The sequence below is a fragment of the Tauraco erythrolophus genome, chromosome 2, assembly GCF_009769465.1.
Source record: "Tauraco erythrolophus isolate bTauEry1 chromosome 2, bTauEry1.pri, whole genome shotgun sequence".
NCBI classification, from domain to species: domain Eukaryota; kingdom Metazoa; phylum Chordata; class Aves; order Musophagiformes; family Musophagidae; genus Tauraco; species Tauraco erythrolophus.
The window spans coordinates 113,282,140-113,296,555 of NC_141466.1; the positions used below are offsets into that span (position 1 = coordinate 113,282,140).

Genomic DNA, 14,416 nt, shown 5'->3' on the forward strand with positions numbered 1-14,416 from the left:
GAACTGAAGCTGTGATGTACTTCTGCCAGGTATGCGCAGTAATGCACTGCAGGTTCATTTACTGGGCTTTCCCATCACTGCAACTCAAAAGTTGTCACTATTCTTTGGTACAGTCTAAAAACTATATTGTAGATTGAGTGATTGTGAGTGCGTGTCCTATTCACCAGTTTACCACTGAAGAGCAGAACATGCTTATCCGGAGTTGTGTATCGCCTAACGAACCTCATTAGGAATTCAAAACATCTGGAAAGGGATATGGCAGAGAGAGAGAGATGGTGGTTGGGAGACTTATGCAAAGCTTATTTGGATATTCTCGTTTAAAGATGTTATTTGCTTCGTATTTACTACCAGGGTGGAACAAGTGGGAAATAACGCTTGCCATGGGTTGTAAACATGAAGTAGCAAAACGCAGGTCAGAGCTTTTCAATTTCATTGAGGAGAATGGGGTGACTAATCACAGCAAGATAGAAAAAAAAATAAAAAGAAAGGCAATATAGACTTTAATAACAGTCCTTCTGATCACATCCAGGGCCTTGCATCGGAACATCAGATATTTCCTGACGTTCTTTGACCTGCGCTCTTAGAAAAAGCAAATTCAAATTCTAATATACTAATCACTGACGTTGGAGGTCCCTACAACAGCAGCTACTGTTTTACTGCTAGCTCAGATGTCCTCAAAAATCTCTGTTTCGAATGCTGTGAGTCATGGAGGTAGAAAGTATTTGCAATGCATTTCTGGCTTCTGTTACAGGAAATCTCCAAACCCATGCCCCCCAAATGTATTTAATAAAGGTTATCCCATCTTCGTGCTGTTCCTACGAAAAAATGAAGATGAAAACTATGGTACGGATCACACTGCAACCCCATTACTTTTCTGTAGAGGCTTTTTAAGAGGTTGAACATTCTTCTCAGTTTCTATCTCAGTCATAAGAATCTGAATTAACAGAGGAATCATCACCATCATATAGTTGCAGGAAAAGTGTATCTGAGTTTAATTCATACCCATTGCTATTTCACAACCCCAATGAAGTTATACAGAGTACACAAGGCTAACTATTACCTCTTCCTTTTCTTGGAGCTTATCTTTCCCCACAGTCTACTGGAATCTTACAAGCTTTTCAGGTTCCCATGAAGGACACTGTTGTGCCAATCAACCACACTGTTGATGGTGTGATAAGACATTTAAAATAGCAGCAGACATAAGAAAATATTACAATACATTTAAAACAAAATTTAAAAAAGACAACAACCACGTGCACAGCTATCAAACAGAGACACTACCATCCTCTGCCATCAACACTGTGGATGAAAAATGTCTTATTTTTTTCTCTTCCCTCAGAGGGAGATATTGGTATTGACATGGTATTTAGCTTACTTGCATATGATGAGGACAGACAAGAAATTTCTAACGGAATAGTAATGTCAAAAAGCTTTGCTCTAGAGGTAGATGAAAATTATCTTGAAAAAGCATTCAGATTATTTAGAGTAACTCAAAATATTTTAGAATTAAGCTCAAAGACCACTCTGGAGATCTTGAAAAAGACTACCAATAAATGTTGTGGGTTTTTTTTTAATTATTAAAGAAATGAAAAGCAAACAATAATGCTTACTTTAGGTTGATAAAAAGCAAGATATCGTAAACTTTTGGTTAACAAACAAACTCAGACTCTATATCCAGTCAAATACTTGTACTTCAAAATTCAGATAAAACAACTCCCTGCTCATTTAGACCTGTGGTTCCTTAGGCATGAGTCTCTCTTGTTAAAAAACTAACTATATGGTAGCTTAACAAAAAAAAACTAAATCAAAGCAAACACCCCCCCCCCCCTTCCCACATCCAAAAGAAAAAGGAAGTCATATCAACGGTCCAACAGACTGCTGAATGAGGCAACCTGATCTTCTACAGTGGTACTCATTTTTGGCAACAGTGAAATGAATAAGTGATGATTTCATCTCCAAACACACCAATTCCCTCTCAGTAGGAAGCATGATGATAAAGGAACTAAATGCTATCTCATAGTTAAGCTCAAATGATATGAACACCTTTCCAAAAGGAACTATTTTTAAGAAGGCTCTTGCTGCCTTCACTGCACTGGCAATTTTTAGTTATGTAAAGTTGTTTACAGATACTGAAGATGAAATAGCCTCCATTGGACAAAATACAATCTCACTCAGTACAGTGATCTATGAAACGGATTCAGTGCTTTAGTATTTATATTTTTGTAAACAAACCAGTCTTTCATTTCTGCAATACTACTTGTATTTCTCTTGTTCTTACAGAGTAAGAGGATGGTTGAGTATGGGAGGGGTCTCTGGAGGTCATCTGCTCCAATCCCTCCAAGCAGGGTCACCTACAGTAGGCCACCCAATATCATGTCCACACCACCTTTGAGTGTCCCTAAGGATGGAGATTTTACCACCTCTCTGGGGAACCTGTGCCAGTGTTCAGTTACCCTTCACAGTAAAAAAGTGTTTTCTTATGTTAAGACTGAACCTCCCGTGTTTCAGTTTGTGCCTACTGCCTCTTGTCCCCTCTCCAGTCAACACTAAAAAGAGCCTGGTTCCGTGTTCTCTATACTTTCTCTTCAGGTATTTATACATAGAGATGAGATCCTCCTTGAGCTTTCTCTTCTCTATGCTAAATTGTACAGGTTCTGTGAAAAGGCTGAACTGAACCAGTGGATTTGAGAACTAAGAATTCCAAATTAGAGAAAAACTATGCCCTTCATTAAATTTGGATTCTTCTCTACAATGTCTAATATTTTATGGGTGACTTTCTCCACTCTCTGTTTTGGCAGCCAAGTCAGGAAAAGTTGAGGATCTATAAAATGGTTAAAAAAAAAAAAAAAAAAAAAAAAAAAAAAGAGAGATGAAAACGTGCTTGTTTTCCCCGTGAAGAGCTTAGTTATAGCCAGAAGAAAACTTAGCGAGAAATTGGCCTGTTTTCCATGCCAGGAAGCACTGCAGCATAGAATCATAGAATCGTTAGGGCTGGAAGGGACCTTCAAAGGTCATCTAGTCCAACCCCCCTGCAAGGAACAGGGATATCTCCAACTAGATCAGGTTGCTCAGGGCCTCATCCAACCTGGCCTTGAACGTCTCCAGGGATGGAGCATCCACCACCTCTATGGGCATTGTAGAAGATACAATAATAATGTCAACATATCCTAGCTTGCATACTCAGTTCTCTAAAGTGGGAAGAGAACATTTAGAGTACAGGCTCACGAGAACTACATGGACTGGACACATGCATATAAGGAATGGGGTGGGAGAGCAGGGTGTGCGCTCAGAGAACGTCTTTTCAATAAAATGTTTTTCTACTCTCAGTTATTATTTTGCTTTACTACCTGCATGCAAAATTACTTTAGAAGTAACAATTCCAGTAACATCAAAACTACAGGCAGCAGTTGAAAAGAAAGAAAGGAAAAAGAAAAATTACCTCCGTGGTTTTCCCATTAATCGTCTGATTTTCCCCCACTCTACTCTTGTCAATTTTCTGGTTTTCAAATTTGGAAAAGATTCTTTTAGGCATACACAGAAGTCATTATCTCCTTCAAATAGTGGTCTGTTGAAACATAATTGGTTCTCTGTTAACTACACTTGGTAAACTTTTGTCACGAGATTCCAAAACATATCCATCATAAGAAATAAATTGAAAACAAAAAGCACAAATTATAAACAACACACTCCTAGTTAAAGGACGAATTTAACCTGAAACAAATTCAACTGCAAACGAAGACAGGAAGTTTCCAGGACTATTGTTCTATTTGAGCCTTACTATCAGTGATGTTTAAAAATGTTCCTCTCTCTTGTTACTACAGGGAAACACATGTATTCATCCTGCTTTGTAATGTATGTAAGGGCATCAAATGAAACTTCAGCAAAGTCAATGCAGTGTCACGAGGACCCTGCAACACACTGAAAGAAACCATAAAGATATGGCGAGGTATGGAGAACAAAGGAAGGGACGATGTGATACTGAGAAATAGACAGACAGTACCTTTTTCATAAATTCATTCAGTTACAACCCAGATTCTCAACAGAGAGTTCCAAAACACAGGAAATGGAGCCAACTTGTCATTCGTTACAGCTATACAGATGAGACTTCTCTTATACTATACCACGACTCCATGATGAAGCAGAGGATCAGTATTACAGAAGTGGCAGTTCAGAGAACCTACCTACACAACTTAGGAATTTCTCTTTGATGCTATGACCTGTCCGTATCTCTATGTTTTACGACTGCCTTTTACTTTGTAGTACCACATCCTTCTTGGGCTGAAGAGACAAGGGAGCAGCAATGGACATGCCCATCTAATAGCAGGTTAATCATTAAAGACTACGTGCAACTGAAAGAGATCTCACCTGGTCAGAACAAAAGAATAACTGCATTCTAGATGAAGCCACTTTTCTCCACTCTCTGCAGGGTGCTGGAGTTTAGAGTGGAATATCCCCAAGCACAGAACAAAGAGGATCTTGGAAGCAACATTGCTTTCAAGTGAGTGTGTAGGTTGTTGTGAGAGAGGGAAGGTGCATAGAGATAAGAAGACAAGAACGGAAGAGAATATTTTTGCAGTAGAAGGATCTGCAGCTGTGGCACGAAGTGAAAAGAAAACCACAAAGGATAATCAATGAGACTGAGGAAAAAGACAAGGAAGTGTATGAAAGTTTTATTTTATCCAGATTTACTGTGACTAACATAAGATATATGTGTAAAGAACAAGGGTTTTGTTGTGGTTTTTTTTTGAGAAAGAGAATCTATATTTGATCGGTTTTACTATCACTTGTCCCTAAGCAGGCAAACTGTAACCCCACATCATCCATAACATTGGAAGCTCTGGGAAATGGCACAAGCAAGCTACAGCTCTATCTGTTTCTGAGGGCCTATGATCACTGTAGTAGTACATGGCTCTTTAGAAGTCTCTGCATGTCAGAAGTCAATGGGATTTTAAAGAAAACAGTCCTCTGCAGCAGCGTAGAGACAATTCAACTGAAACAGCTTCAGTAATCTAATAACCACAGATGACAGTTGTAGAGACTTTAATATTTCAAATAATTATAGTAGACATGGCATTTAAATTATTATCTCAATTTCGGATGAGACAATTCAACTAAAATATTTTGAGACTTGTCCAGTGAGCCGTATTTTGTCAGTTGGCCCTATACTTTAAACTTTTTTAAGCTTCTCATTAAGTCTAGATCATATCGCCCAAAACAACATACATGGAAGCTTTTCTTCCAAAAATACGTAGTTTCTTAGCAATCTATGTTACAATATCTTAACATGGTCATATCTTATTAGCATCACAAGCATACACTGACAACTATCAAACAGGTTTTCAGAATTATCTGCTAAACTCAAATTCTAGTCTACTGATAGACTTAAAGATCCACAGACAATTATTTGAGAATAAACTAAAAGTACTTGGATCGTAAAAATTGTAATTATAAACATCACATATTAGAATTACTACTAGGAATAAGTAGAGTTTGACTTCTTTAAGGTTTTTTGTTTTGTTTTTCAGATGGAGGGGGGGGAAGCATGTAAAGACTACTTTCAAAGGAATTAAATCCTACAGGTGATGAATTTAACAAAAACGGACATGTAATTTTTCTACTTGTGACAAACATATCCTAAAATGTTTTTCTGTTGCTATGACTGCCTTCTCAGTTAAAGAAAACAGCCACAGCAATCGTGATTAAAATAGGAAGGAAAACCAGTAATTATTTTGTTACGAATAAATTCTGGAAAATAATGCTTTTTAACTCTGAAGCAATTCTTTAGAATATTAAATACTAGTGTTTCATATATTAGTCAACCACTGTAGATGTTAAGAGTCTATTCATCAATAATGACTTTTACATTTTAGAATTTTTTGGGGTTTGTGATTAGGGACTGAATTAAAATGGTTCTTTTAAACAATTCACACCACCTTGCTAGTGGTGTTAAGAGAACAAGGGCCAAAGACTCTGAGGCGCAAATTACAGAAACAATCTAGGAGATAGATTAGAGATCCAAGAGGGATGCTGATACCTAGACAACAGCCTGAATAGTCACAACTCTGCGCTCTGTTAGTGATCACAATAAAAACAGGATGATGAAGAAGAAATATCCGAAATCAACATTTACACTTTTTAGGGAAGCAACACCTTATGAAAAAGCAGTCTCCTTCCCATCCCTCGTGTATAACACTGATCCAAAGGTTCAAAAAGGTTTAAGTGTTCTGATAACTTCATGCTTAAGATGCTGAAAACATTACGAATAAAATCTTGTATCTGGTAGAGGCAGAGGTGATAAAAAGAAAACTATTTCCATGAAGGAAGCTTTCCATAGAAGACTACCCAAGGAACTACCCAAGTAGGTTGCTCATTATAAAAAGAGGGAAAAAAAACCCACCACAAAACAATGAAACAATTTTCAATAACTAATAATTTAAGAATAAACTTTGGCATATCAAACCAATATACGGAAATTTGCAGATCAATTTCAGAAAATGACTTGTTTCTACACTAATAAGAGATAATGACATAAACCAAACATACTTATCTATATTTGAATAGAACCATTCGTATATGCACCACTTGTGAGCTTTGGGAAGTTTGAGCAGGTTACGAAGCCGTAAACCAATCTTCTGTGATGCTTTCTTGTCTGGTGTTGGCATTGTTGTATTAAACTTCTATGTAGTAAAATAAAGGAAACAGTTAAATACAGTCTAACATTCTTCAATATCCAAATAATTAAACTAGATTTTCTTGACACAAGTTTGCACATTAATAATCGTTACATTTTAATGGCACATACTGTTTCACGACAAATTTTTTGTTGCAGATCTGTAACAACCCTTCCTGTGTTACATCGGCAATGCAATCGAATGTAACAGATGGCTAACTTCAGCAGGATCAATACAACAAATTATCTCTACACAAAGATCTTCTAACAGAAACATTTTCCAACACTGAAACTACATGATTGGTAAAAATAGCATGGCACTAAAGTACATACATACTTCAAAAGTTTGAGGTACCGCTGAACGTCGTCTCAAGCAAGCATACATGATGCTGTGGCTCAGATGCCAGCAACAACCCCTGCCTCATATTTTTTAAAATCTTGTTTTATTACAAATACCGAATTTAATTTGTTTTTTTTTTGTTTTTACAAGGAGACCAAAACCAAACATCATCAGACCCACGTAGTTTTCTTAAGCTACTGGAAATCAGTTTTCCCTGGGATTTACTCTTGCTAACTCGTCTTAAACTGAGGCTGAAGCTAGCACAGGAACATAATAGATCCAAAGCTTTGAGCAGAGCATCTGCTTTTCAGAAAACTGCAAGAATAACTAACGTGGACATAAGCAATTAAATTTAACTACACTTGCAAGCTATTTTATAAATCGCAGAAAAAACACTGTCTTAGATTGCATGCATAATACACAGACCTGCATTTAAACAAGACTGTAGAAAAATAATTCTCTAATTTTGTTCCAGGGATGGCCCTCTTAACTGACAGAAAGAAAAACTTATTTGCAAAAAGTAACAGCTTTTTGAGCATATTAGTTGAACTGGGTCCACATGCCACAATCGGTTGTTATCCTTCCCCAAACGCTCAAAAGTAGCAGCAATAATAGGATAAAGCAATAGGGAGGCATCATTCTGCCTCCTGCTGCACTTAACCACTACCTTCTAGATACAGGTCCCCTTTCTCCCACTGGAACTCCAGGAAGCAAAGCCTAGCAGGCCAGCAAGATCTGTGAGCTATAGCAGCTGCAGTCCCTCACAAATGTTTATCTAGCAATCACTGGGCCTCCTGAACATGACATTTAAAGTACAAACTGACCGGGCTTAGAACATTATCCCGGCCTTTCTACCGTTAAGAAATCATGGTAATTAATAAAGAGGAATGTCAGGGTCCTCATCTCTGACAAAATGGACCCAGCAAAATGGCAGGTGCTAAGTCTTCGCCATTTAACATTGCACAGTACAGTTCAGAAGGCAAGTAAGACCAGTACTCAAATTGTATTTTTCCAGTGTGGCAAATTCATGCTCTTAAGGCGATGGCACAGCGAAGTGATTTGGATAACAAAGGTACTAGAGAGCTAATTCTTTGAGACCAAGACATGTTGCCCTGTCTTACACAGCCCATAAAGGCTGAGACACATTACAGCTGCTCTTTCATGCTATATCAAGAGGCAGACAGTCAAGTGGCGAAGTAGAAAAACAAGTTGTTTGAATTGGAGGACCTTATTATTACAGGATCAAGAAGGTATAGATGGCCATGAATACATTTAGACTACAAATCTAGATCAAGTTCCTAACTGTTGGAATACATTAAGTTCTACAGCAGCCTTCTAAATAATGTGGTCAGTGCAAGAAGCCTAGTCAGTTTTTAACCGAAGCTGAATAAATCGATGCAGACTACAGGATACAACTGTTTGCAGGAGCAAGATGGGCAATTAGTCTGGAATCCTTTCTAACTCAGTATGCTTATGTCCAGGATCAAAAAGAACAGGTACTCCCACAAACAAGCTAAGGAACCCCATTGTGAGGAAGAAAAATATAAATCTGTTTTGAATTGTAGCTTACTCCTAGTAACAGCTTTCCTCACAAGAATATTCATAAACTGATAACGCAAGCTGAAAAGTAAATGTATTCTGATTTTTAGCTAACACAGATTGGCTTGTTCCCCTTTTTGCTAAAAATATCTGCATACATGTAGGTACCTGTGGAACCATCGCAACCTTCTGATTTCTTTTGGGTGACCTTGTGTTTATTTGTCTGTCGTCTTCTTCACAGAAGAGTCGACTCCGTTTTGAATTTCTGAAGGGCTGCACGTATCAAAATTAAGAATGAATTACAAGAAAAAAATAATCTGATTTTTCTGTTCATGCACAGAATTCACAGTGAGAGAAATGGAATGTCTTTTCTCTTGCCACCTATTGGTTTTCAGGCACATGGTACACAATAAATAGTGCCTCCTAGCAGTTACAGTACTAAGGGCTGAGAGAGGAGAAGAAGGAATTTAAGATTCCAGCTTTCCAATGCTAACTATAACCCATTACTATACTGCTGGCCCAGTTCCACGGAAGTATTTAGAACCCAACTCCCACTGTTTCCAGAGGAGTTAGGTATCTAAACACTTGTGTATCTAAGCTTAAAATAGTCCTTGCTTTGGTTATAAGCACATCTGGTTAAACAGTTTGTTCTGAATGTTAGGTCAAAAAAAAAATTATTCAAACAGCGTATTTGTTTTGGTATGTTCTCAGTAAAAACATTAGCTGGATATAATTCTTTTGCAAGGATTTCTTATGACTCTATAATAAAGTATTGTGGGTTTGTTGTTTTAACTCATTGAAAGTGCCTATACTGTAAAACGTTAAGAAGCTGAAGTCTGAAGAAACTAAAGCTTGAATAAGTTGTGTGAAAATATCAGAAAAGAGAAGAATTTAGAATTTACACTAACTAAAACATACTCGTGTGCTAAGATGTTATAGCTCAAAGACAATTAGAAGGCTGATTGAAAACAAGAAACCATATTGCAAATACGTGTCATGAAGAAAATACTTCCATTTAGTTATTCCTCAACATTTTACCCTATGACAAAAACAATTGTGCTTTCAACGAGGACAAAAGAGTAACCTACGGCTGGCTGTCAGTGCCCAGAGCAAGGAGCTTTTCCTTTCATGAACAATTTGTGGCCCAGCACAGGAGCCAGCCACAAACGACATGTGTCTCCTTTGCAGAACCCCAAGACTGCACCCTGTAGTGTTCCATGTGCTTCAAACTATTTACAAAGGTGATGAGTAAAGGCAGAACAAAGGCAGATTTCACTTCTTTCAGTACAGATGGTGAAAGTGCTGCAAATTGATAGGGGTTTGAAATCTGTAACACTCAACAATGTGAAGAATACTGATGACAAAGATAAGTCCTTAATAGGAGTCAGAAACAAAATAAATCAACAAAGTGAAATAAAACTTCACTAATAAGCATTTACACTTAAGGAAGACATTTAGTAAGTTTGTAACTGATTAAGTATCTGTTTGAAAAGAGATATTCTCTATTAAATTAATTAGTGGTAGCAAAAAAATCTGTCTGTCCCATGCCATAAGAACAGCTGGGGATTCCCCAGGGAAATGTGCCTTTCTTACTCTAAAGCGTATATATATATTAAAAATATAACTACACAAGTCTATTTAAGTAACAGTAGTGCCCTGTATGTGCTAGACACCTAAGCATATTCAGCACACAGAAGAAAACGTCCATTCCTTGTAGATGTTACAAACGAGGAAAGAGATACACACACAGATCAGAGGAACTACATATTGGCAAGGTAACCAAATGGTGCCCGCTTCATATTAACATCATAATTAGTTCATCATATTAATTGTTATGAATGTTCTTTCTCCTCTCTTCACCTAGATATATTGAGTTCTTTTCTTCACATCTTCCAATTCACTAAACCTTAAGAACAACTTTAAATTTCAATTACAATGTCTTTATGTTCTTTTATAACATCTCTGCCGTCCTTGACAAACCATCACCCTAAAAAAGAAAAGTCAGAACTATTCTAACTTTTGAGCAAGAAAACAAATCCACAATCCTGTTCCAACAATAAAAACTCTTACATTGCAGAACTCCAGGACGTTTTAATCACAGCGTTCTGCCACAGGATGAAGAGCCAGGTTCCTATTGAATATTTGCAATTATATTTTAGTCTTGACATTTGAGATGCTGGTTCTAGAACAACATTTCTTTTCTCTCAAATGGTTACATAGATCTTGATTTTCTGGCACTAGAGCAGATGAAAGGCATATGCCAACATGGGAACACAAATGCTAAAACAATCTAGACAAAACCTAAGAGTTCTTTCTACCTTATGCTAAGGCTATCATCCAGATCAACAGAACTGTTTTACAACCCTCAACAGAAGCTGCCAAATTCTATTCCAAGAACTATCCAAAATGATAAGAGAGTTTCATCAGTCTGGATTGCCAGTGCCTCACGCAAGAATAAAACAAGCATCACAAAGAAGTATCATTCTCCTTAGCTAAATAGGTCATACATTTTTGGAAAGATTTTTCAAGCAACAGTACAACGTATCTGCAAAATTTCCCATGTTCAGGAACTCTAACTAGTACAGAAGACTACATCACATCTCAGCAACATGGGTCACTGCTAACATACAAGATTATCCTTTGATCTTCCAGCTTTCTACAGAATACTGAAGTACATTCAAAGTTTGATTCTCTATTTTGAATATCTACAGCCAGCATACCTAAAGACTGACAAAGTTTTTGTACAAATGTTATGGCTAGTGACTTTGGTTCTTTAGCACATGCGATCTTCTAAGTTACTGGTAAGGCTTGTTTTTGTGAGAAGATGAGCATTCCTGGGGAACAGCTGCAAACTGCGACATAAACTCCTGCAGGAACTAAGGGCCATCACAAAGTTCTGATCACTGTCTGGAACTGCATTCTGTAGACCTTATATTCTCTAGCATAAACACCTAGCAACACATGTGTGTGTATGTACCTGCATGAATCCTACCAAAATAAATACCTTCTCCGTGTAAGTTTCCTCTACAGGGAGAAGATCACAGAACAAGCTACATATGATGGATGTTAGTCACGTTGCTTAATGCACTACCGGATGCTGCTCAGATATTTTGATTAATGTGCAGAGCAGGCAAGTGTGATAGTTTTCAAACATAATGTTTCCCTTCCAATAAAGAAACCGTTCACAAAAAATAATTATGTCAATGAAAACCAGGTGATAGTTGGCAAGTTGGTTGCAATTACTGTAGAAAAAGGCAGCACCTGAAGAGTATGGGATAAAGATCCACCAGCAATTAAGACAGTATTTCGTATGCTCCCCAGGGTGTAGTAAAAAGAGCACATAGTATTACAGATGTAGACAAAGAAGGCACTGGGTGCAATATAGCTGGTGGCAAAAATCAAACCAAAATCACATAATTTGGTATGGTAGAAGAGGTTGAGAATAGTTAAGAAAAGCTTGAATGTGATACAATGGGGAAAGAAACAGCAACAGAATATTTCAAAAAGTGAGAGGAAAACGGCCAACCCAAACAGTAGACACATGCCCTTGGAGGCTGCAGGCTCATTACCTTTCATTCCCCCAGCCCAAGGCTGTTCTTTAACGTAAGGTCTCCTATGAGACCTCTCAGAATACTGCACAACACATCACTGACACTCCTTTAATTTATTAAAATCTACCCTCTAGAAGGCACAATGATGGGAGTCACAATGATGGAAGCGCATGATGACATTTTCCCTTCCTTTTCTTTATGCATCAGTTCTCAGCCATAATTAGAAGTGAGATTTTCATGAGATAAAACAAATGGTTGATCAGAAATGGTGATTCCTCAGTTCAAGGTGGTAAACATAGTACAAACATTTCACACAGCACTTGCTTTACAAAAAAAGAGAAAATTATTACAATCTATCTTGAACAAGGTCAGCAATTTGATTTGCTTGATTATTAACTTATAAAAATACGTTTTCATTTCATATTCAGACTGGGTAGACTGCTTGTGAAGGACCTAGTTTAACACCTGGAAATTATGAAACTATAAATCTCAGCCAAATTTTGTGATCCTTAAATTTTATTCACTTTATGGTATTTTACCAATCCTGAAGTTGTCTTTTATTGCCTCTTACCATGTCCACTGCAGAACCAGCATTCTTGCTTTTCCAAATTGGCGTTTTCTGCAGTGAATTGTACTTTTCATTCCACGAACTGGATAAACTTCCCTCTGTTGTGAAGAAATTATGTTATTAATATACATATCATATATGTATGTTTTAACATAACTACTATCCAAAAGGTAGCATAACATCATCAATTACCAATATGTTTTTGTTACTTGCAACATCTTCTTTGGATTCAACTACAAATGGATTTTAAATTTCTATATTTTTATTAAATTGTTTTGAACACTAATTAAAAAAAATGAAAGATTTTCAGTACGAGGAGAAATATGAGCAAAACATTTTTTTATTCCTGACAACATTTAGATTTCTTGAAGCCTCCTTTGCTGGAATCAGTTACTTCCACTGCCAGGTTGATGTACATCTAGACAGCTGTGACTGAAACTTGGAGAAGGTAAAGGTCTACAAGATATGGCCACCTTCCGGTTCTAAAGAATGATTAAGTGGTGTACACCAACGAGTACATCAAATTTTATTGAAACAAACCTATATTAATTACAACATATTCACCAGATCATGCCTTCTTCCTTGTGTAATAGAAGCCTTTTAATATATATAAAAACCTTTTATTGCTGGGCAGATTATAAGTATTCATAGAATCATAGAACCATAGAAATTCAAAATTTGTATGAATGTTCATGAAGACAATTTCAAAGCAAAAGATGTAAGAAACAGATTTTTGATTTAGCCCACAATGTGCTGACAGAAAACACAATGAGATTGTGAAATTCCTTCCTAAAGTAAATTTTGTCACATGTACAGGTCTTGCTAAGAAGCCTTCCCCTATCTTATCCTCAAGAGAAAAAAGTTTACCTCAATCTTCTCATCAAACATGATGCCTAGCCAGTTCTTAGGAAGAAAAAACACATTCAGGAATTTCACCCAGAAAAGCAGTGTTTAAATATGCCACAACATATGTAGTTTCAACTACCAAGGATTATTAGTCTATAGAACTAACAAATATCCACAATAAAACCAACCATATTTCAACAAAAAAACCTTCTTTGATGTTATTTTCTTGAGCATTTTGAAGTCAGAAACTAAGTACACCTGAAAGACAGATTGAGTAAAAGTAAATAACATATTAATTTCTTACCTTTCAAACTCACAAGTGCTTTTGCTGAAGAACCTGCAATATATCAAAAAGTCGACATAAATCATAAGGTATTTCAAACCATACAACCTATGCAGAGTCTACTCATTCTTAATTAATTCTTAGGCAGAAAGAGTAATTTAATATTAAATCTTTCACAGCTGAATGAGTGAACCCGGTGCACTTTCCACGGCACTAAATATAGCATTATATGTTTATTACCCAATAAATCTTGAAAGCATATTCATGTTTTGTTTTTTTCCTTTAGTTTCACATCTACAAAACAGCTTCAGATGCTGAGTGGTTTTGTTGAACACAGCAAATTCTGAACAAACTTTATGTCAAAACTACATCCATGCAGCTGCTTGTTTGATGCAGTTGAAAATATATTATACAACTGACAAGGAAACTGTAATGAACACTCCTTTTTTTTTTAATTATTTCTACCAATTTGAAATTCTTCAATGCCAAAAATTTCCACAAAAGCAGCAGTTCAGGCTCTCTAAGCTTGGCTTACAGGCAGGGAGATGGATGGTTAGTTGCTCCCTGGTGGAACCTCCTTATTCAGAAAGGCAGCAGATTCAGATATAATAAAAGCAGA

The 14,416-nt window shown here is 36.8% G+C and overlaps 1 protein-coding gene across 6 annotated transcripts in view; it reads right to left on the reverse strand.

The window, feature by feature from the left end:
* Positions 1-14,416, reverse strand: part of LIN9 (lin-9 DREAM MuvB core complex component) — a 43,003-nt gene that overhangs the window by 16,370 nt on the left and 12,217 nt on the right. For 4 of the 6 annotated variants that reach the window (XM_086631766.1, XM_086631764.1, XM_086631763.1 and 1 more), the window contains exons 2-6: positions 13,819-13,851; positions 12,672-12,766; positions 8,718-8,822; positions 6,544-6,677; positions 3,440-3,565 (exon numbers count right to left, since the gene is read on the reverse strand). In XM_086631766.1, the coding sequence (XP_086487892.1) occupies positions 3,440-3,565; positions 6,544-6,677; positions 8,718-8,822; positions 12,672-12,766; positions 13,819-13,851 (493 nt within the window). Of the gene's footprint in view, positions 1-3,439; positions 3,566-6,543; positions 6,678-8,707; positions 8,823-12,671; positions 12,767-13,818; positions 13,852-14,416 lie in introns of those variants that run through there. The other 2 variants (XM_086631765.1, XM_009990600.2) reach the window with 2 other exon arrangements.